Source organism: Mustela nivalis (genome assembly GCF_964662115.1).
Source record: "Mustela nivalis genome assembly, chromosome: 6".
NCBI classification, from domain to species: Eukaryota; Metazoa; Chordata; class Mammalia; order Carnivora; family Mustelidae; genus Mustela; species Mustela nivalis.
This window is the reverse complement of record NC_139025.1, coordinates 152,172,743-152,194,090: the sequence shown is the minus strand read 5'-3', so window position 1 is coordinate 152,194,090 and position 21,348 is coordinate 152,172,743. Positions and strand designations below refer to the sequence as shown.

The window sequence follows — 21,348 nt, the reverse complement described above, 5'->3', positions numbered from 1 at the left end:
CTGCAGGTGGCTGGCGGCGAGCGTCCCCCCGGTGTGGCGCCCCCGGGGGACCTAGGTGGGGCCAGGGCCGGGGCAGCAGAGCTTGGGCTCCAAGGGCAGAGCGCCCACATGCACACGCAGGAACCGGCGTCGGGTTGGCACCTCTCGAGGTAGGGGAAGGCAGGACAGGACACGGGACAGACCTGTGGGCGACCTGACAGTGGCCACACACAGGGGTCTAGGCTGCAGCAGCGGAAGAAGGCCCCGATCCCTCCCAGCGGGGCCCCTCGGGCCTGACTCTGAGGTGGAGTTGGCTAAGAAGACTCTGGAAGTAGGAGGGGGGTTTGGTGAATAACGTCTCTGGAAACAAAGGAAGGTCGATACGTCTCGTTCTGTGGAAACCCAGGGTGGCCGCGGCAAGGGGGACACTTCTGAGGTCGGTGGGGGATACTCTGGGCCGTCTGAAAAGTGAGCAGACTGTGTTGACCCCGTCCCCTTCCTGAATTCAACACACATCGAGGAGGGAAGATCCCCACAGGAGACTTTCGTCCCTGCCGGGAACATCACCCCCTCACCCTCAGAATCTGCTCAAGCGGGTGTCCACCTGCAATCATCGCGTTAAGAGCTTTAAGGCCCCCCTGCCCCCACCAGGCAGGGACAGCTGTGTTCAGATGTGACGTTTCATGTCCTCATGAGTGACACTGACGCATTATAAATAGTTCTTTATTAGGAGTTTATATAGTTCTTGATACATAAAATAGATTTCATTTAAAATAGTTAAAATAGTTCCTGGCTGGAAGCAGCTTACTCTGATTCCTGCTAAAATCGTGTTCACATTCCAGTCCATCGAGGCGAGGAGACCACTGCTGCCCACGGAAGACCCGGCAGGAGCTGCAGGCCGCGGCCTACCCCAGTGGCAGCAGCTCCTTTCCCGAGTAAGGGAATGATGCTCGATAATCCTTCGTGAAAAAATAGATACTAGTCTCCTGTGCCGTAATACCGTGGGATCTAAGATCCCAGCTCCAATGTGGCCTGTGGAAGTCACCCCCCACCCCCAGACTTCCTGCCCTGATTTTCGGAGCCGCAGCATTCCAGAAGAGCTGCGGACATCCCGCAAAGCCCCCTGGGCTCTCAGGCTGTCAGGGGCGTTTCCAGCCCAGGTGCCAGGCCTGCATCACCGCATGCAAGTGCGGGCGGCCGGGACGGCGGTGGGGAGCACTCAGTGGTCCCACTCGCCGCCGCCGGGGCCCTGCTCCTCGCTGTCCTCCTCCTCCGAGTCAGCGGACACTCTCTGGATTCTCTGGAGCGCTGCCTTGATGCTTCTCTCCAGGTCGCTGGCTGGCTTGTTGCTGGGGCTCGGGCTGAGGCCGGAGTGAACCTTCTTCAGCTTGACCCCCTGCCTTATGGCAGCCAGAAGCTGCTCGTTGAAGGAGGTGTGGGGACGGGTCAGAGCGGGCACGGCTGGCCTCTGCAGAGGGCTTCTGCCCCTCCTTAGGGCGGCCAGGACTTCATCCATAGACCCTGCAGTGGAGCAGACAGAGCAGGTGCCATCAGGAGGCCGCACTCCCGGCCCAGGACAGTTAGTGACATGGTTCAGCGCGTCTTTTGTTACACAGACGCTCTCATTAGCTGCTGGAAAGGTCCTCCCCAGGCGTGCTGAGTGCAGGGGAGTCACTCCTCTCCCCCCATCACTCCCTGCCCGCCCCGTCCTCGGAGCCGCAGCAGCTCAGAGACATGGTCATGCACACGTGTCCTCATGACGGCTGGGATGAGTGCCCCCCCCCCCCCACAGAGGTCTGCCCACACCCCAACTGCAGGTCCGGGTGTGCACACCCCTGCTCCGCATTCACACCACACTGCTGCGAACCCCCTGTGCATAGGCCGGGTGGTCTCCATCTAAGAGTGTGGACGTTTTTGTTTGTACCTGCTTCAGGGTATGGCGGAACCGCAGCATGGAACGATTCTATTCAACGGTTCATGTCGCCTCCTGCAGAACCCCTGCCCGTCCCAGGTGGAGGGGCTCCAGCAGAGTCTTTGCACCAAATGCACACAGAATTCTGCTGGGATGTATCTACCTGCCTCCGCCCGCGAAGCAGCAGCTCTGAGTCGGGCAGACGATTTAAGCCCGTCTCCTCAACAGCCAATGTATCAGCCGGAATTAGAACTACCGGTCAGAGCGGCAGCCCTCATTCAACAAAACATTCACGTGCGTTCACTGTATTGTACTTGCAAAGGCAAAATGGGGTCCACTGGGTTTTGTTTTTTTTTTACCACTTCACTTTAGAAAGATCTCCCAAAATACGGCTTCTCAGTCCTCCAGTCTGTAAGAACAGCCTTCTGCATTCTCATGCCCCTTTACCATAATTCCCAACCCATATTCAGCTTAAGTCGTAAAAATTAAATTCTGCAAGTGACTCAGAGCAGACTCAACAGCAGGCTTAACTCAAAGCAACATAAGAAAAATTCCAGGAGCAGAAATCAAACGCACACTCAAGTCTTAAGAACCTGAAACAGGAATCTTTAAGAGTGACCCCAAGTCACCAGACCATTGAAATGTCTAGAGACAGTTTCCTCCTGGTGAGCTGGTTAGCGTCCAGCAAACTCCACCTCAGGCTATGCTAACTTTGCATTAAGGGAGTGGTGGCTTAAGGCAGCCAATGCCGGAGAGTTTTAAGGCTGTAGAGACTCCTCCAAAAGATTCCGATTTGAGGGTGATTGCCCCCACAGCAGCCAGCTGCAGAGGGACTGAGCGAGGACAGACGCTACGGTTACCTGGGCCTCCGAAACCCGCTGAGGAGTGATGGGCTCCTGCAGCCCTGGGCTCCGATGAGTCCGACGAGTCACACACCAGGGGAAGGGGCTGATCCGCTGTCACCGACGTCCTCCCATATGAGTTCTGGCGATTGGGGGACTGAGAATACGGAAAGGGCCCAGCAGGGAGGGGTGGTGGAGGCGGGGGAGGCGGGGGTGGTGGTGGGGGCGGTGACAAGTCCTTGCTGGATGGGCAATCTGTTTGGTCGCCAACGGGAACAGAGCTCTGGACAGTCTTTCCAGAGCCGGGCAGATCCCCGGGGGTTTGCGTGTAGCTAACTTCAGAGACAGGTGCGCCTCCAGCCTCCCCAGAGGACAGGTGGCTCCCGGAGGCCATCGGAGGGGTCTGTGGGGAAGGCCCAGCTGGCAGGTGTGGAGCTGCAGGTTCTGAGCAAGGGGTCTTTAGGACAGAGCCACCTGGACATCTCTGGAAAGGAAACACTGCTGTGAGGCGCTTGCCACGGTGCAAACCATCGGAATATAGAGCTGCGCACTCAGTGCGCCAACGCGGACGGGCCTCTGCAGGGATGGTGTCGTGTGTGCAGCGGCTCCCTCTCACTCTGGACAGCCGCCCTTGCTACCAAATCGATTCCTAAGGAATAAGCATCAATTCCCTGGATGTGTAATACCATCTCTGCAATAAATATGTGAACCCATACGTCGATGAAAACATTCCGTTTTAGTATAAAAAAATAAGACTCAAAATAACAAGAGACTGTTGGCTGAGAAAATGATGGCGAATCCGTTTAAAGTATGAGGTAGCAGTGAAAATCAGACAGTACACAAAGTCAGTGAAACGGTCTAAAAAATGCAGATGATGCAGTGCTACATCTATAATAACTATGTAAAACACAGCGGTATGAAAAATTCCGCCAGAGTGGACCTCAAAGTGTCAGTTGTATCATGTCTCTTCTCCAGTTTTTAGGTTTAAATTTTGTAACTTAAAAATGTGAATTTATATTTTTTTAAATTTGAGAGATTGAGAGAGCACAGAAGGGGGAAGGCCAAGGGGAGCAGGTACCCCGCTGAGCAGGGAGCCAATGCCGGGCTGAGGTCCCGGAGATCCCTGAGATCGTGACCTGAGCCGAAGGCAGACGCTTAACCCACTGAGCCACCCAGGCGCCCCCAAAATGTAAATTTAAAACATTCTGGTCTCTCGAGTACTACTTTGATAAAGGAAAACATAACCTTATTAAAAAAAATGAAACTTGAGGGACGCCTGGGTGGCTCAGTTGGTTAAGCGGCTGCCTTCGGCTCAGGTCATGATCCCAGCGTCCTGGGATCGAGGCCCACATCGGGCTCCTTGCTTGGCAGGGAGCCTGCTTCTCCCTCTGCCTCTAGCCTGCCACTCTGTCTGCCTGTGCTTGCGCTCTGTATCTCTCTCTCTCTCTAACAAATAAATAAAAAAATCTTAAAAAAAAAAAAATGAAACTTGAGTGGTGGGAGCAGGTCCCTAATGAAGGCACTGACTAGCCAGTGAAACAGAAAATGTAAATATGTAGCCAATAGAGTGGACTAGATCTCTATCTGTAAACAAGAACACATCTCAAAAATGTAATTTAAGTGGAAAAAAACCTGGCAGAGGCTGTATGTAATGTGATGATACTAATGTAGACTTAGCAGTAATATATCAAAAGTGCAAAACAAAGAGTACAGGCACACCTCGTCTTACTGCACTTGGCTTTATTTTGCCTTGCAAATATTGTATTTTTTAATAAACTGAAGGTTTGTGGCAACCCTGCATCAAGCAGGTCCCTTGGGGCTGTTTGCACCAGCATTTGCTCACTTCATGTCTCTATCACATTTTGACCATTTTTGCAATATTTCACATGTTTTCATCATTAACTATGCTATGGTGATCTGTGGTCAGTGATCTTTCATGCTACTATTACAGTTATTTTGGGAGGTGTGCCTCGGTGGCTCAGTCGGTGAAGCGTCTGCCTTCAGCTCCGGTCATGATCTCACGGTCCTGAGATCAATCCTGAGTCGGGCTCTCTGCTCAGTGAGGAGTCTGCTTGGGTTCTCGTGCTCTCTCTCCCCCAAATAAATAAAAATCTTTAAAAACAGTTGTTTTCGGGTGCCCAAACTGTGTCCGTGTAAGACCATCAACTTCATCATTGTCTTATTCTAGGAAACTGCCACAGCCAGCCCACCTCTGGCCACCGTGACCCGCCAGCAGCCAGTGACATGGAGACAAGACCCTCCACCAGCAGAAAGACCACAGCTGGCTGAGGCCTGGTTGATCATAATTTGAGCAATAAAGTATTTTTAAATGAAGGTATGTACATTTTTGGAGACCTCGTGCTATTAATAGACAACACTAAACAGATGACAGTATAGCATAAACATCGCTTTTATATGCACTGGAACACCAGAAAATTCACCTGCCTCTTTACTGGGGCGGTCTGACCCCTGCACGGTCTCCCTCCCACACTTTCCCAAGTCTTTCCACAGCAAACAGCAGAGCAATGGCAGCAAGCCCCAGACCTCACCGATGACTAGCAGTCGCTAGTCATGGAGTGACTGAGTGACACACAGACACAGAACTGGACTCCCAGGAACTCCGGGCCAGACTCCAGGGTCGTGCAACCATCCTGATGGCAGGGATGCCCAACCCCCCAGGACCCCCTCCTCAGCACCCCTGCAGCTGCAAGTTGCAGTGACCCTGGCCTGCTGAGTTCTGCCTTATGTTACTGGGAGGTCTGTCTCCCCAGGGCTCACCCAAGACAAATTAAGCCCTTGACCTCCAAGCAGCCCCTCAGAAATTTAAAAACAACCTGTCTCAGCTCAACAAGTTATCACGTATCAGGATTCACTTCCTGTCTTCTCCTGCTTCCTTCCTTCCTTTCAAATGTGGTCAAATTGGCTTTGTCCCCTCGAGGGCGGCACTTCTTGGCAAACATGGATCCCCTCGGGCTCCAACTCGGTCTTCCCACTTCCAGAGGTGGGTCTGGGCATTCGTGACTTTCAATATTCTTTTTTTTTTTTTTTAAAGATTTTATTTATTTATTTGACAGGTCACAAGTGGGCAAAGGTCGGGGGGGGGGGGCGGGTGGGAAGCAGGCTCCCCACTGAGCAGATCCCAGGACCCTGAGATCATGACCTGAGCCAAAAGCAGAGGCTTAACCCACTGAGCCACCCAGGCGCCCCATTCGTGACTCAAGCTCCCCAGGTGATTCTGATGTGCTGCCCGGGCAGGAGAGGGCCTGTTGCGGCTCTGCAGTTCGAGATAGGCGGCTGCATATAAGCCTGGACTAAGTGTGGCCACTCAGGGTCACAGGGTTAAGAGGTAAATGAGAATGAACGCACATGTCTAGCACCGGGCTGATACACGGTAGGTGCTCATTTATGATCAGAGCAGTAAGCACATCAGAAAGCAAGGTGAAGTCAGGATGTCCTGATTTATCAGTCCAGTGGCTCCTTTCCTTGTTGGCATCAGAGCACACCTTCAATACCTTATTCCAGAATTTTGTCTGCCTGCAGGTGGTCTCTCCTTATGGGGGTGGCTAAAGCCTTGGGTCTTTGTTAGGTGTGTGTTGTAGATGTGTGATGAGAACAGATGTATGTTTTATACTGCACTAGTTTAACATTGTTTTTAAATAAGTAGCTATTTACCTTCTTTTTAAACCTATTCATTTTTCCCAGAGCACTTCACTGTACACTATGTCACTCTGTTCCCTTGCCTGCATCTTAGAGAATCCTTTATTACAACTGAGGAAACATGAGCTAAGGTTGAGGCCAGTGTAGCCGCCCTCTATTTTCCTAGAGGCTGGGCAACACTACAGCAGGCAGAGTCAACCCTGCGGGGAGAGCAAGCAAGCACCCTGGTGCACAGCAATGTCCAAAACTTAATATTCTAATATTTTCAGGTGCCCCGCTGGCTCTGTCGGTTAAGCACCTGCCTTCTGCTGAGATCATGATCTCAGGGTCCTGGGATCGAGCCCTGTGTTGGGCTCTCTGCTCAGCGGAGAGCCTGCTTCTCCCTCTCCCTCTCTCTCTGCCCCTCCCCCCAATCATGCGTGTGTGCTTGCTCACTCCCTCTCAAATACGTACATAACATGTTTTTTAAAAATATTCTAATAATTTTGTTTTTTATTTCTACACTAAAAATAATGGTGTTTGGGGAACGTTTTGTGTTCCCAATGATCTGTTCATAATACTTGACACTTTTCTCCCAGTACGGGTGATCTTCATTTATTTCTCCAGAAAATGCAGGTGAGGGGACTATTTCTAGAACTTACCTCTTTAAATGCTCTCAGCCGCTGGAGTGTTTTTTTGCGTTCCTGGTTTATCCATTCTTTCTTCTTTTGCTCTTCCTCTTTCATCTTGTCTCTTTTCTATATATAAAGAAACAGATGTTTGTACATTTCTCCAAATAGAAGTCTTGAGAGAGAAAGGGCCAGTGACCGGATGCAATATCTCCCCCAGCCCAAGTCCCAGCCCCCCTCCCCAGACTGCAGGGCTGGACTTCGGGCTCCCCAGGATCAAGCCTGGTGGCCGCTCCCACCCCCCACACCAGGGGAGATCCCCTCTCCGTAGATTTAAGCCAGTGTGTCAGGTGATGCGAACATGAGACGTGTTCTCTTCAGCCACTTACCACCTGGATACGATGATGCTGATGGAAATGTTTCACACTCTCTTCCGCCAGCTGCAGTCGGAGCCGATGGTTCTCTCTGCACTGATCCTGGGAAAACGATACAAGTCACCGGCGCGTGTGCATTGTTGCCGTGGCCGCTAGCAGAGAAGCCTGGCAGAAGGAGGCACTGCGTTTGTGCTGTCGTGTGAGGCAATCGTACTCGGGGATTTCTGGTGTGGCTCTGTGGTCCTGCCTCCCCTCAGTCATGGGACACGTGCAGATGGGCTACCGCTGGGGACTGGCGGCCCCCAGTGGTAAGGACCACAGCTGATTTTGTGCCGGGAAAGATGGAAAAGCAAACCCCCCAAGTGGAAATGAGGGGACACACAGGCAGTCCCCTGTCCTGAATTAGCATGTTTCTAAGAATCTGTTTCCATGCGACAGTTTTAAACACATCTCCCCATAATGTTACAATAGTAACTACATGTCCAGACAACCATATCCAACCCACAAATACCTGGAAAAATATATTAAAAACTGTATTTTAACTGGGCTTTACCATTCTTAGTATATCACTTTTAGGTAATCATGGAGTTTTTAAAAATTAAGAAAAAAATCACTCACCAAATATAAGGAGTGATATAAGCTGAATTTTCTTTTTTTAGATTAAAATTTTTTTAAAGTCATGTCTACACCCAGCATGGGCCTCAAACTCACAAGCCCAAGATCAACACTTGATCCCCACTGACTGAGCCAGCCAGGTGCCCCATTATTTCTGATATTCTATAATTGGTAATTTAAAATAAATTTTAGGGGCGCCTGGGTGGCTCAGTGGGTTAAAGCCTCGGCCTTCTGCCCAGGTCATAATCCCAGGGTCCTGCGATCGAGCCCCACATTGGGCTCTCTGCTCAGCCGGGAGCCTGCTTCCTCCTCTCTCTCTCTCTCTCTGCCTACTTGTGATCTCTGTCTGTCAAATAAATAAATAAAAAATCCTTAAAAAAATTTTTTTTAAATTAATTTTAGAATATACTATAGCTGATTATTAGAAGTGTCTTCCTACCATTATTTTTTAAATAACTGTGTATGTAACAGGCATTCGACACAGTTGTTGAACAGATTAATCAAAAATCTAGACATTATGGTAAATGCTTAGGCCCCAAAAGAAACAGAATCTTTAAAAAAAAAAAAAAGTAAATATATCTTATTTGAAGCCACTGATAGTTACACAAACACATGAAATTAATCACTGTGTTGGCAGAAAGCCCTCCTTTCAACCGCTCTTTATCTTCCATAGAAGGAGTCCCCGGAAGGGGAAGGGCGGAGAGCAGCTGCCCGACCGAGCGCCTACCTGTCTGTTCCTGAGTCGGGCTCTCCGGGCGCAGATCCTGCCCCGCTGCGACTCCAGACGCCCGCACTGCCGGCTCAGCTCCTTCACCTCTGCGCTCTGGTCCCCCGGCAGCCCTGCCACGCCAGCGAGCGCTCCCAGCTCCTCTGGGCTTTCACACGGGTCATAATAGACAACCTCCTCTTCTTTATCTAGAAACATATTGATGGCGTCTTTAAAACATGGTTGGGTATAAAAAATAACACACAAAAATACTTTAAATGTTAGAAGGTAAAGATGACTTGTGACCCCACCACCTAGGGAGAGCCACTATTAACGTGTGTACACACACAACTACACACACACAGCGCCACACGTATCAACAGCACAGGGCTAAGAGGCCATTTTCCATGCGATGGAAACAGAATTTTAATGGCAACGCAGTGCCCTCTCATTTGAGCATTCTGTACTAGAATATTCCGGGTCCCATTACTATCTATTTATTTCACAGTGATGCATATCTGAACATAAAAACTATGTACATTTTTTTACTTCTTTCAAAGATTTTATTTATTTGACAGAGAGCACAAGTAGGCAGAGCAGCAGGCGGGGCGGGGGGAAGCAGGCTCCCTGCCAAGTGAAGTGCCCAATGCGGGGCTCGATCCTAGGATCCCGAGATCACAACCTGAGCTGAAGGCGCCCCTTATTACTTCTTTTTTTTTTTTTTTAAAGATTTTTTCTTTATTTATCTGACAGAGATCACAAGTAGGCAGAGAGGCAGGCAGAGAGAGAGGAGGAAGCAGGCTACCTGCAGAGCAGAAAGCCCGATGTGGGGCTCAATCCCAGGACCCTGGGATCATGACCTGAGCCGAAGGCAGAGGCTTAACCCACTGAGCCACGCAGGTGCCCCCTTATTACTTCTTTAGAAGATAAGTCAGGGCCCTTGATAATCAGCACTCAGTGGCCCTCCATGAAGGCAACTACCTTTGACCAGCAGTGTGGCATTTAGGCACCTTAAAGATATTTAATTATTACATATGTATTTTTTAAAAATTCCAGCCCTACAGAACTGAGTAAAATAGAAAGTGAAATCTTCTTCTTCCTTTCTCCTTCCATCCTTCCTTGGAATCCCATTCCCAGAGGAAAACATGAAGAACAATTTAGCACGCATCTTTCCAGATAACTTTTTAAATAGAAGTTCCCCCTAGATATGTAAAATGCTTATAACCTGAAATTACTATAAAGTTTTTTTTAAAGCTAGGATTAAATTAAATGTTTAGATTCAGTACAAAGAAAATAATTATGCAGAGGAAATCGAAGGGGAAAAAGACGTAAGTAAAAGGAGAGACATACCATGTTCTTGGATGGGCAGATTCAAAATTCAAAGATGATGATTCTCCCCAAATTAATCTCTAATTTTAAGCACAGTCCCAATAAAAATTCTAAAGAGTTATGGGTTTTTTGGTTTGGGGGTTTTTTGGTTCATTTGTTTGTTTGGTACTTGCTAAAATGGTACTTGGTACTTTGGTACTTGTGTACATCAGTATACAAACAGGGCTCTCCAGCACACTGTCCTCACTCCGTATATTTAGGTCATGGGACTGTGGGATAACCAGTCCTTTCTCTGTTTTGCTGTGTGTTTAACTATGACTGTATCACTGGAATAACAAAAATGTTAAAAGGAAATTTTAGGAAATTTCAGTAGATGTTTTAGCCAACTTATAAGAAGTAATAATGTGGCCTCTATTTCCTTGGGTGTGTGATTTAAACATTTTAACATACACATTTAAAGATAAATCTTACCTTTTATAAGCCTTTTAATTGAGTCCAACTGTGTTATAAGCAGTATTTCTTCATATTTTAATATCTCAAATTTAACCTCATACAGTTCTAATTGGACTTCATAATACTGTATTTCTAATTCATCTACAACGTCTGTATTTTTTTCTTGTTCTGGAAGATCTTCCATCTTGTTTTCATGGAAAAAGTAAGAGCAAGTTAAAATAATTAGTACACTGAAAGCTAATGTTAGATGCATGCGATCAATTTTCTGTTGTCTGCTTAAGACCAAACAGAAAACAGAAGAAGCACTCTTCCCTTTCAAGTGACAAAACAAAAATGCCTTATTCAATGTTTGTTACAGATACTTTAACTTACCCTTGACACATACAAAAACATTTAGGTTTAGAGAAATATCAATAGCAGTGAGGCATCTGCACTGTTTCCTGCTTCAAACCTTTATCGTTACTGGAAGAAGTTTAAGTGGCTGAGATCCTAGGAGGAAGGACCTTTGTGTTCCTCCCGAGTTGTGCTGAAACACTGCTTCACTGATTGAAGTGTATTACCCACTTCAGCACTGAGCTCAGTGTTATTACCAGGAGCATCTTAGAATATTTCAAAAGCATCTTGACCGAAAGAAGCTGTATGGCCAAACTTCCACAGTCTAAATTTTCAGCTAGTGGAGGATGTTGGAATGAGTGAAGCAAGGAAAGTCTGTTAATAGTGCTTGGAAAGAAAGGTGCTACCTAGAAGAAGTGTGGGTTTTCTTTTCTTTTTCTTTTTTCTTATCTTTTCTTTTTTTCTTTTCTCTCTTTTATTCTTTTCCTTTTCTTTCCCTTTCTTTTTTCTTCTTTTTCTTTCTCTGCCTTTCCTTCCTTCCTTCCTTTCTAGAGAGGGCGTGTGCACAATGTATGTGCGTCAGGCAGTGGCTGGGGCGGTGGGGAGAGGGAATCTTAAGCAGTGTCCACAACCAGTGTGGAGCCCGTCGAGGGGCTCGATCCCCTGACCCTAAGATCATAACCTGAGCCAAAATCAAGACACTTAACCAGCGGAACCACTCAGGTGCCTCAAAAGTGTGGTTTTTTTTCCCAACCAGGTTTCATTTATCTTTGTCTTACCTTTCTATGAATTTCAGCTCTTTTGTGATTTAAACACAATTCTCTGGCCCTCATGAGCTGCAGAGTCTCTCGGGCTAACATCAGCTTGAGTTTTTCTAATCTGGGAGTTGCCGTGGCCCAGGCAGCCTGGCCAAATCTCTTCTTGTCCTGTTCCATTTGTTTCTGCATTCCTGTTGGATTATAATTAACAAAATAAAACATAATTACAACTCATTGAAAAGGGGGAAATGTATCCTGAGCTAATTGTTTACTGCCTTCCATGTTACTTGCAAAAAACATCCTTTCTAAGAGAAAAATTGTTTTATTTAAGTGATTTTTTTATTGTTGCAAAAATAATACATGGACATCAGTATAAAATCTTTAGATACTTTGGGGCGCCTGGCTGGCTCGGTCAGTGGAACATGGGACTCTTGATCTCGGGGTTCTGAGCTTGAGCCCCATATTGAGGTGTAGAGAGTACTTAAAATATTTACAAAGAATTTCAGATACTTCATTTAAAAATAATAATTATAAATCATGAATCTCATCTACCGGAGACGATCGTTCTTACATTTTGGTGAATATATGACCAGACTGTTTCTATGTCAAGCTAGACAGACAGTTTGAACCAAAAACAAAAAATAAAAACCCCACAAGGGGCACCTGGGTGGCTCAGTTGGTTGAGCATCTGCGTTGGGCTCAAGTCATGATCCCAGGGTCCTGGGACGGAGCCCCGCATCAGGCTCCCTGCTCAGCAGGGATTCTGCTTCTCCCTCTCCCTCCGTCCCTCTCCCTGCTTATGCTCTCTCTCAAATAGATGAATAAAATCTTTTTTAAAAAACCCCACAAGATCACCATTCTTCTTTGAAGCTTATTATTTCATTTCACATATTGTGGAACTCTCACCATTCAGAAAAACAGATACAGAGAATCCTACTTCGTGACCCCTGTCATTTCCCTTGTTGAATGGAACTTAACAAAATGGCACATGTTAGCTTCCTGTCTGGGGCCATCAGCTACCACGACTTAATCCATCAGAAGTCCTTCGCCCGCCCCAGCCACCCGACTGCGGCATTCTTTCGGCCCCATGTCCCTGCCCCTTCCGTCTCTGCTCCAGCCCCCAGGCTCTCCTTAAGTTCCTCACACTTGCCAGCCTCCCTTCAGCCAGAGAACCTGGTGGCTGTCATTTCTTCTGGAACACTCTTCCCTCACTCTGATGCTCTCTCAACTCGTACTGACCCTTCAGAGATCAGGGCAGGCGCCACTTCCCAGAGGCCTTCACTGACCTACTGAAGGAGTCTCGTGCCTCCTGGCAGCTCTCAGAGCCCCATGCTTCTCTTCTTAACGGAAGAAGATGGCTGCTAGCGCCATCTTCTGTGTGTTGAAGGGAATATGTAAGTAGGATCTCTCTCCCCTCACCAGACTGACTGTACAGTGTTTATACTCATCCTTACACTGAATCCCCAGCTCCTAGGAAACACAGGGCCTTTTATTCAAGAGGCTTCAAGTGTTTGTTGAGTCAAATGAAAATGACACACACCCTGGTATAGAATTTTACACTGTTACCTGCTAACGCTTTTACTGTTTCTTTAAAATAATTCACTGTAATGTCCTGAATAGAGACTATGGCTTCTTCAGCCTGTCTGGTCCATTCTTTGGCTTCCTTCTCCAAGGCAACTATCCGCTTAGGACCCAAATTATCCTCATCCAAGGATTTCTACAGAAGATGGGAAAATCGTATTAGAAGAGTAATGCAGAACCAGAGGAAACTGAAAGGAAATTGGTTGCACAGATTATGCCAACTACTTTTATAACTACTACTTAATTAAGTTTCCTTCATTCAGCAACTCCTTACTGAGTATGAAGGAGGCTCTAAGCTACACCACCCGGAAGACAAAGGGATACTCTGGGGTTTGAAGAAAAAGAAAAAACCTACTTTCACCTTGCCTTACTAGAATAACATTTTCTAGACAGGAATGCTCTCAAGTTACGTTTCTCTGTTAATTCACAATTCTTTCGAGGCACCTGGCTGGCTCAGTTGGTGGAGTGTGTAACTCTTGATCTCAGGGTTGCGAGCGTGAGCCCCACACTGGGTGTAGAGATTAAGTTAAAAATTTAAAAAATTTAGAAAAACCCACAATTTTTTAAATGGCACCTGTGCTGTTAAGCACAGGGCCTGGTACACAGCATTCAAGTGTTAGCTGTCACTATGGTTTCTTTTAGGGGTACGACAGGAAGCTTTTTCAATATGATCATTCTTCTCCGAAGTGCAAAGATAATACCTAACCTAAACATAGTAAAATCTAAACATTCATAATTAAAACATATATTAGCAGTCTTTTGGCAGCCAATTCTTCTACAAAGCTGTTACTCTAAGAAATACATAGACGCTGGCCATCAGGGAAATGTAAAAAAAAAAAAAAAATAGGACACCACTTCACATCCACCAGGATGGCTAAAACCAAAAAGACAGACAGTGACAAGTGTTGACAATAATGTGGACAAACTGGAACCCTCACTTACCACTGGCAGGAATGTAAAATGTTACGTTTGCATTGGAAAAGTCTGACAGTTCTTTGGAAAGGCTAAATATAGTTACCATATGACCCAGAAATTCTGCTGCTAGGTAAACACCCTAGAGAAATGAACACATATGTCCGCATAGACACAGATGTACACAGATGTTCACAGCAGCTTTATCCTAATATTCAAAAAGTGGAAACTAATTTTTTGAATGGAAGTTTAAATGTCCACCAAACAAGCCAAAGCTCCACCAGCTCCTAAATGGGTAAGTAAAATGTGCAACATCCATGTAGTGATACTACGGGACCAGAGAGAGAAACAAAGTTCTGGTACATGCACCAGCATGGATGGACCTTGAAACCATTATGTGAAATGAAAAGAGCCAGACACAAATCTGTACATGATCCCGTACAAGATGAAGTGCCCAGAAGTAGAAAGTAGACTGGTGGCCGCCTAGGGGTGGGGGAAGGGAATGGAGAGTGATGCTACTGGGCATGGGGTTTCTTTCGGGGGTGATGAAAATGTCCTGGAGCTAGACAGTGGTGACAGTCATGCAAATGAATATACTAAAAACCATTGAATTATACACCTTAAACAGGTGAATGGTATGGTCTGTGAATTATATCTCAGGGAAGCTGTTAATTAAAGAAAAATATATACAGGAAGAAAAAACTATCCAAATAATAAACTTTCAGAGTAACAAGCAGAACAACTTTCTCTGGAAATCTGAGGGGTATGAGTTTTCTCTAAATAGGATACCATTTCTACAGTCCCAAAACTTGGCTGGGGCATGAGAACATGTGTGGCTGGCCCAGTGCAGGGGGCAGAGAGTAAGAGATCTCTCTGATGTCTTCTGACTCCAGCTGGTTGAGACCCAGGGGAAGCTGTTTAACCCCTCTGGGCTCTAGGTTCCTTTGTAATACTGACAGGAGAACGCCTGTTCTAACTAAGGTCACTGGATTGTTTAACCCCTCTGGGCTCTAGGTTCCTTTGTAACACTGACAGGAGAATGCCTGTTCTAACTAAGGTCACTGGACTGTTCCAGAGCTCAAGGAAATAAGAGCGATGGCGACATTTACTAAAGCTTAAATTACTGAATTATGACCCAGGGCCTTGCTATTTATATTTTCATCCAGTTTCTTAGAAATCTGCATATGTCCTTAGAATCTGAAAATAGGCTCAAGTAAATACGCATCACATCAAAAACAAGTCACTCTAAGAAATACATAGATATAGCAAAGAATGTGTTTAACCCTTGAAAAACTGCAGAAATCTTAATGTATTCAGATGACCAATGTAAAATGCCTTCATTTTAAAATTAGTTTTACAAAATAAATTCAGTGTATATATCATACCATCTAAACAGAACGGTGAACCCAAGGCACAAAAACAGACTCAATGTCAAATGGGACTAAAGAAATATGTGACAAAGGGTAATTTGATAAAATAAAAAATATAAAGAAAACATACCAAAATACTAAGCTTACATAATGTTGCAACTTCTCTCATATCCCTAAATGGCTTCAGTAAATACTGGAAGAACATAGTTGCCCCCGTAACTAATTCCTGGTATGCCTCATCTTCCTCTCGATAGACGTTCATCAGTGCTACCATGGTCTGGGCTTTCTCGTGCCCCTGAAGAACCTAGAAGACAGAAAGTAAATAGAGCTCAAGGAAGGACAGTTATTTATAAGATCAAGCCAAACAGGGGCGCCTGGGTGGCTCAGTGGGTTAAGCCGCTGCCTGCGGCTCAGGTCATGATCTCAGGGTCCTGGGATTGAGTCCCGCATCGGGCTCTCTGCTCGGCAGGGAGCCTGCTTCCCTCTCTCTCTCTCTCTCTCTGCCTGCCTCTCCATCTACTTGTGATTTCTCTCTGTCAAATAAATAAATAAAATCTTTAAAAAAAAATCAAGCCAAACAAACAAAACTAAAGAAATTTTAATGCCCTGAACTTTAAAATTTGAAATACTGATTAAATATGAAGATGCTATTGCCCTCCAACCAAAAGGCCCCATAAAACAGGAATGGTTAATGAAATCATGCAGTATCCACGGTAGAATGTTATTGCTGTAATCATTCAATGGCGTGACACCCTTCACAAGCTCCTTTTATAAAGCCATTTTAACTTAAAAAGCTCATTCCATAGGCGGCTGAAGGAGATGTAATTAAGAGTTTGCAACGTGGCTGAATTCCTCTCCCACACCCTTCTTCCTCAAAAGAATGCACAGAAAACTCATCCAGATTAAGAACGACCTATGATGAGAACAAGCAAGCAATAGGACATGTCCAGGGGGTTCGATCACTAAATCTTGGCCACCGTAGTAAACTGTGGATATGCACGCCGTCGTTTTTCTCCCAAACCCTTTTGTGGACTTGCGTTCCTCCTCCCCTTAAATTCTGTAAGTTTGTAGCTCTAAGAATGAATTGTTCGGCTTCCCAAACGACCTCTTTTAAGCTTAAAAGTGCACCCCCGTTGCTAGTCCGAATCGGTAAATAAAGCTCACTCCCCTTCGGCTTTCCATGTGACCCAGTCTGCGTTACTTTCCGAACCGTGTCCCCCAGGTCCCTTCGACGTCTGGAGCAGCGGTCTCCCTCGCTCGCGTCCCCCCACTCGCAGAACCGGGAAGTGTTTACATCGAGCGCGTGGTGTAGTTTCCCACACGCACTTCGGCTGTTTCCGGTTGTTTCCGCTATTCTCTGGCAAATCCCGTGAGCGCGGCCGGCTCCGCCAGATGCGCGGGGACCCTCCGGAGCACGCCGTCCCCCGCCCCGCAACAGGTGTCAGGCACCTGTGCACCTGCGCGCGCCCCGCCCCGTCCCCGCCCACCGTCACCTGGCCGGCCGGCCGGCCGCCGGGCTCTCGGGAACACTACCCGCCCACCCGCGCCCACCCACAGCGCGCGCAGCCCAGCGGCCCCACCGAGCGGGCGGGAGGGGGCCGCGCGTACCTGGCGCAGGCGCGCGCCCGCCGCCGTCCACCGCGCGCGCAGGGCCCTGTCCCGGAAGTCGCGCAGGCTCTCGCAGTCGGGCGCGCCGCCGTCGGCCGGGAAGAGCGCGTCGCGCACCGCCGCGCCGCCGCAGCCGCTCGCCGCCTCGCCCAGGTAGCGCTCCAGGCGCCCGCACAGCTCCTGCAGCGCCGCGTCCCCGGGGCCCGCGCGCGCCGGCCACACCAGCTCCCACAGCCCGAGCCCCAGGCCCCAGGCCCCGCCGGCGCGCGCGTCCAGCTCCGGCGGCAGCGGCGGGAAGCAGCGCTCCAGCGGCGGCCACAGCGCCGCCAGCTGCCGGTGCGCGCCGCGGAGCCCGGCGGCCGAGAGTAGGCCCGCCCAGCTCGGGGGGGAAGCGGCCGGCTCGGGCTCGGGCTCGGGCCGGCTCCCCTCGCGCCGCCGCCGCTGCGCCGTGCGGTCGTGACAGGTCACCGCGAACTTGGCCTCCGCGTCGTTCCAGGCCACGAGGAAGCGCAGCTGGTGCCGCTCGGGCTCGGCGAAGAGGTCGTCGCGGACCGGCACCCAGCCCTCCAAGCTGTCGGGCTGCTCGTCGTCCATGGCCGGCGGCTCAGCGGCCCGAGGACCGGGCTCGCGCGCGCCTGGCCTCCCCGCACCTCCGGGGGCCGGGCGGCATTCTCGCCGGCTCACCCTCGCGTCAGCGCCCGTCGGGCTCAGCCCCCCGGCGCCTCTGATTGGCTGCCAGCGCGAGGGCGGGTTCTCGGCAGCCAATGAGAAACTCAGAAGTTGTCTCGGGCGGGGCCCTGGGCAGCGGTCCGGGTCGCATCCCCGCCCCGGAGCCCGGGAACTTCCACTCTTGCCTCACGGTTTCCACCTTTGTACCTGCTCACGTAGGAAGAGTGTTCCCCACCTGAGCGAGCTACCCTCTTAGCCGCCTGCGCTGAACTGCGAGCCTCTTGGGAACGGGGACCGGCCTGGGCGCTACTAGTCCCCGAGGGTTCCTGCGCCCGAGGACGGTGCAGACTTGCTGGACACCAAATGTTAAATCAAACGTAGGAGTTACTGGCTGAGGACCTGGAAGCGCCAGCCAGTGGGTAAAAGCCACACATTTGCCGTTACCGAGTCAGCAGGCTTTACTGGGGTGTCAGCTGTGTGCAGGTTCGGGGGCGCACACAGATGTCTCGGTCTTCAAAGCATCCCAGCTCCCAGACCGCATGTATGCGTGCAGTGCGTTCCTACCCTTCTTTTTATAGCCAACGAGACGGAGACCCGGCAAAGAACCGTGTCCTAACAGACACACAAAGGCTAATAAGACCACCTGGCCCCCCCCAAGACCTGTTGGAGATGGGGAAATCTCATTTGCACGTGGCGATGGGATGTGACTTGAAGGGAATAAGACAGCCCGGTCTGCGTCCGGGAAAGGCGCAGTGCGCGCCGCGGGAAACCGTGCAGGTGGGCTTCCTCCTGGGAGCGCACTGGGAGGGCTCAGGGGTAGGGTCCGGGGAAGGCAGGTGGGGAGAGAGGCCCTGGAAGCCTCGAGAAGGAGCCCTTCTCTGAGGTTGGGCTCCTGAGGGTTTAGATTCAGGAACCAGGGAAAGAGCTTTTGAAAGTTTGGAGCTGGGAAATCCGGACATCAGATTCGCCCTTGCTGTCATACCCAAAGGAAACAACCAGAAACCAGGGCCAGCCTGGAGCTATGGTTAGGGCATCTCTCCCTGCGGAAGATGATCCCAGAGTATCTAGAAACTACTGTGGAATGTAGCTTGAAGTCTGAAGTTGCTTGTCTGAGCACCCTCCCCCCTGCCCCGACCCCTGTGGATCGGGGTGGGGGGGGGGTGGACTCAGAACTGCTGCTCTTGGCAGTGCTCTTGGAGAGAACCTATTAGTTGAAGGGATTTATTTTTCTCCAAACCATTTTTTAATATATTATCTTAGCTAGTATGATTTACTGATAATTCTTTAAATCTGTTTTGGTATCTTTTAGTATATTCTTTCCAGTATGTCTTTTTACTGTCTTTGTTTTATGTTATTTTATCCTTTCTAGTAGTCTTTCTAATTTATTTACTTTATCAAAATGACACTAGCAGGGACACCTGTTCAGTTAACCGACCTGCTCAGTCAGTTAAGCTCTGCCTTCAGCTCTGGTCGATATCAGGGTCCTGGGATGGGTGGGATTCCTTGCTCAGCAGGGAGCCTGATTCTCCTGCTTGCCACTCCCCCTGCTTGTGCTGTCTCTCTCTCTGACAAATAAATAAAATCTTTTTACAAAAATGACACTAGCAGGCTTTCTTTTTTTTTTTTTAAGATTTTTATTTATTTATTTATTTGACAGAGAGAGATCACAAGTAGGCAGAGAGGCAAGCAGAGAGAGGAGGAAGCAGGCTCCCCGCCGAGCAGAGAGCCTGATGTGGGACTCGATCCCAGGACCCTGAGATCATGACCTAAGCCGAAGGCAGCAGCTTTAACCCACTGAGCCACCCAGGTACCCCAGGTTTTCAAATTATAAAAGTCATTTCTATTTTTGTGTGAGGGAAGGATGTTTGTATATTCTTAGAAAAAAATAAGGGCAGTTACCCACCAAACCTAATAATTGTTGTTGCCAGCATTCATGCCTGCTTTATTTTCACTTTACGGTTCTTCTGTAATATTGCCCTTTTTCTAAGCCAAATATCATATCTTATTTTTTAGTAAAGATATTTTTAAAAATTAATAAAAGGTATATATATAACTTATTAAAATAAGTGTAAAATATAAAGAAAAAAGTAAACTAACTCGAAAGAGTTAAACCTTGCTCTCATTTTGAGTGTATTATTATATACAATATCATATATTATTATATATCTATAGTACATATTATACTATGTAGTATATATTTGTTATTTGCAGTATGTTTATATATCTTTATCATATATCTACATATCATCTAATATATTTATGATTATGCTGTCATGATATTTTATTTACACCCTTTTTCTACTTATAGATATATTGTGGGTATTTTCCACCTACAATATAGGCACCTATATGATTATTAATACTTGCCAATATTGAGTTGACCGTATAGTGAATTAACAAATTCTATATTGTCAGATATAAGTGAATCTCAATTTTCCGCGAGCAAACATAAAGTGCTGGTGAACATTCCTGTGCATGCATTTTTGCGTAACTTTTTTCTTTAATTTTTTTTTTTTTACTTTTTATATTTTATTGTGCTTCTAGTATTTTTACGTTATAGATACCTGGCAGTAATGATATCTTTCAAATGACATTTTGACTGAGATTTTAAAAAGCAACAGATGTAAAATTCTGAGATCCAATCACCATAAGCAGACTTTTCAAGGAAGCGGTCCAGAACCCCGTTCATGCTCTCGGGAGGGAAACTGGTGAAGAAGTTTCTCTGGGGAACATTGTCGGTGGGCTGCGGGGAGGATTGGGAGTCCGGTCCTCTATCCCCACACCCAGTGAGGGATCGTCAAAGGGACACTTTAGGTAGCTTGCTGTATCTTTCTGCAGGTGGCCTGAGGTGAGCAAATTGGCTGCTTTGATGGCAGAGTCAGAGGAAGTGGCAGATTGGGTCCGACTGCCTCCCAGCGTTTGCAGGGGCCAGGGATGGGGCTGTCTCCCAAGATCCAGATGTGAGCCAGCGGGAAGACAGAGTCAGCAAGGAATCCTCAGATCCTGCCTAAGAGAGCCAACTGCACAGGTAAGGAAACCTCATTTGAGAAATCTTGGAAGTGGTCCACCAGGGCCTATAAGGGGAATGTGAGGGACCCCCTGGATAGAGGGGTTCTCAGCCTGGTTGTGGGAGCTCGAGGGAAGGGTCTCCATAATGAGAAATTCCAGAGAGGTAAAAAGCTCCCCAGGAGGGCCCCTCAGTGGGTTAAGCTGCTGCCTTCCACTCAGGTCATGATCTCAGGGTCCTGGGATCGAGTCCTGTATCAGGCTCTCTGCTCAGCAGGGAGTCTGCTTCCTCCTCTCTCTCTCTCTCTCTCTGTCTCTCTGCCTACTTGTGATCTCTCTGTCTGTCAAATAAATAAATAAAATCTTTTTAAAAAAATGCTCCCCAGGGGGCGCCTGGGTGGCTCAGTGGGTTAAGCCGCTGCCTTCGGCTCGGGTCATGATCTCAGGTCCTGGGATCGAGTCCCACATCAGGCTCTCTGCTCATCAGGGAGCCTGCTTCCTCCTCTCTCTCTCTGCCTGCCTCTCTGCCTACTTGTGATCTCTCTCTGTCAAATAAATAAATAAAATCTTAAAAAAAAAATGCTCCCCAGGAGAGAGAGAGGGGAGACAAAGAGGAAAGGAGGTGCACAATAGGGA

At 48.0% G+C, this 21,348-nt stretch overlaps 2 protein-coding genes across 3 annotated transcripts in view; one reads left to right on the top strand and one right to left on the bottom strand.

Annotated features, from left to right (window-relative positions):
- Positions 1 to 686: 686 nt before the first annotated feature.
- On the bottom strand, positions 687 to 17,631 carry WHAMM (WASP homolog associated with actin, golgi membranes and microtubules; the record flags this gene model as incomplete). The annotated part of the gene is made up of 10 exons (XM_082736150.1): positions 687 to 1,500; positions 2,752 to 3,217; positions 7,032 to 7,127; positions 7,388 to 7,474; positions 8,715 to 8,902; positions 10,494 to 10,659; positions 11,588 to 11,757; positions 13,133 to 13,283; positions 15,560 to 15,733; positions 17,038 to 17,631. The coding sequence occupies 10 exons, from the start codon at positions 17,629 to 17,631 to the stop codon at positions 1,199 to 1,201; spliced, it is 2,394 nt and encodes a 797-aa protein (XP_082592276.1). The 3' UTR covers positions 687 to 1,198.
- The window catches only part of FSD2 (fibronectin type III and SPRY domain containing 2), a 45,052-nt gene continuing 40,794 nt past the window's right edge, over positions 17,091 to 21,348 (top strand). Inside the window, exons 1-2 of one of the 2 annotated variants that reach the window (XM_082736152.1) lie at positions 17,091 to 17,190; positions 20,545 to 20,734. The gene's annotated coding sequence lies outside the window, so the exon portion shown is untranslated. Of the gene's footprint in view, positions 17,191 to 18,356; positions 18,484 to 20,544; positions 20,735 to 21,348 lie in introns of those variants that run through there. The other variant, XM_082736151.1, reaches the window with a different exon arrangement.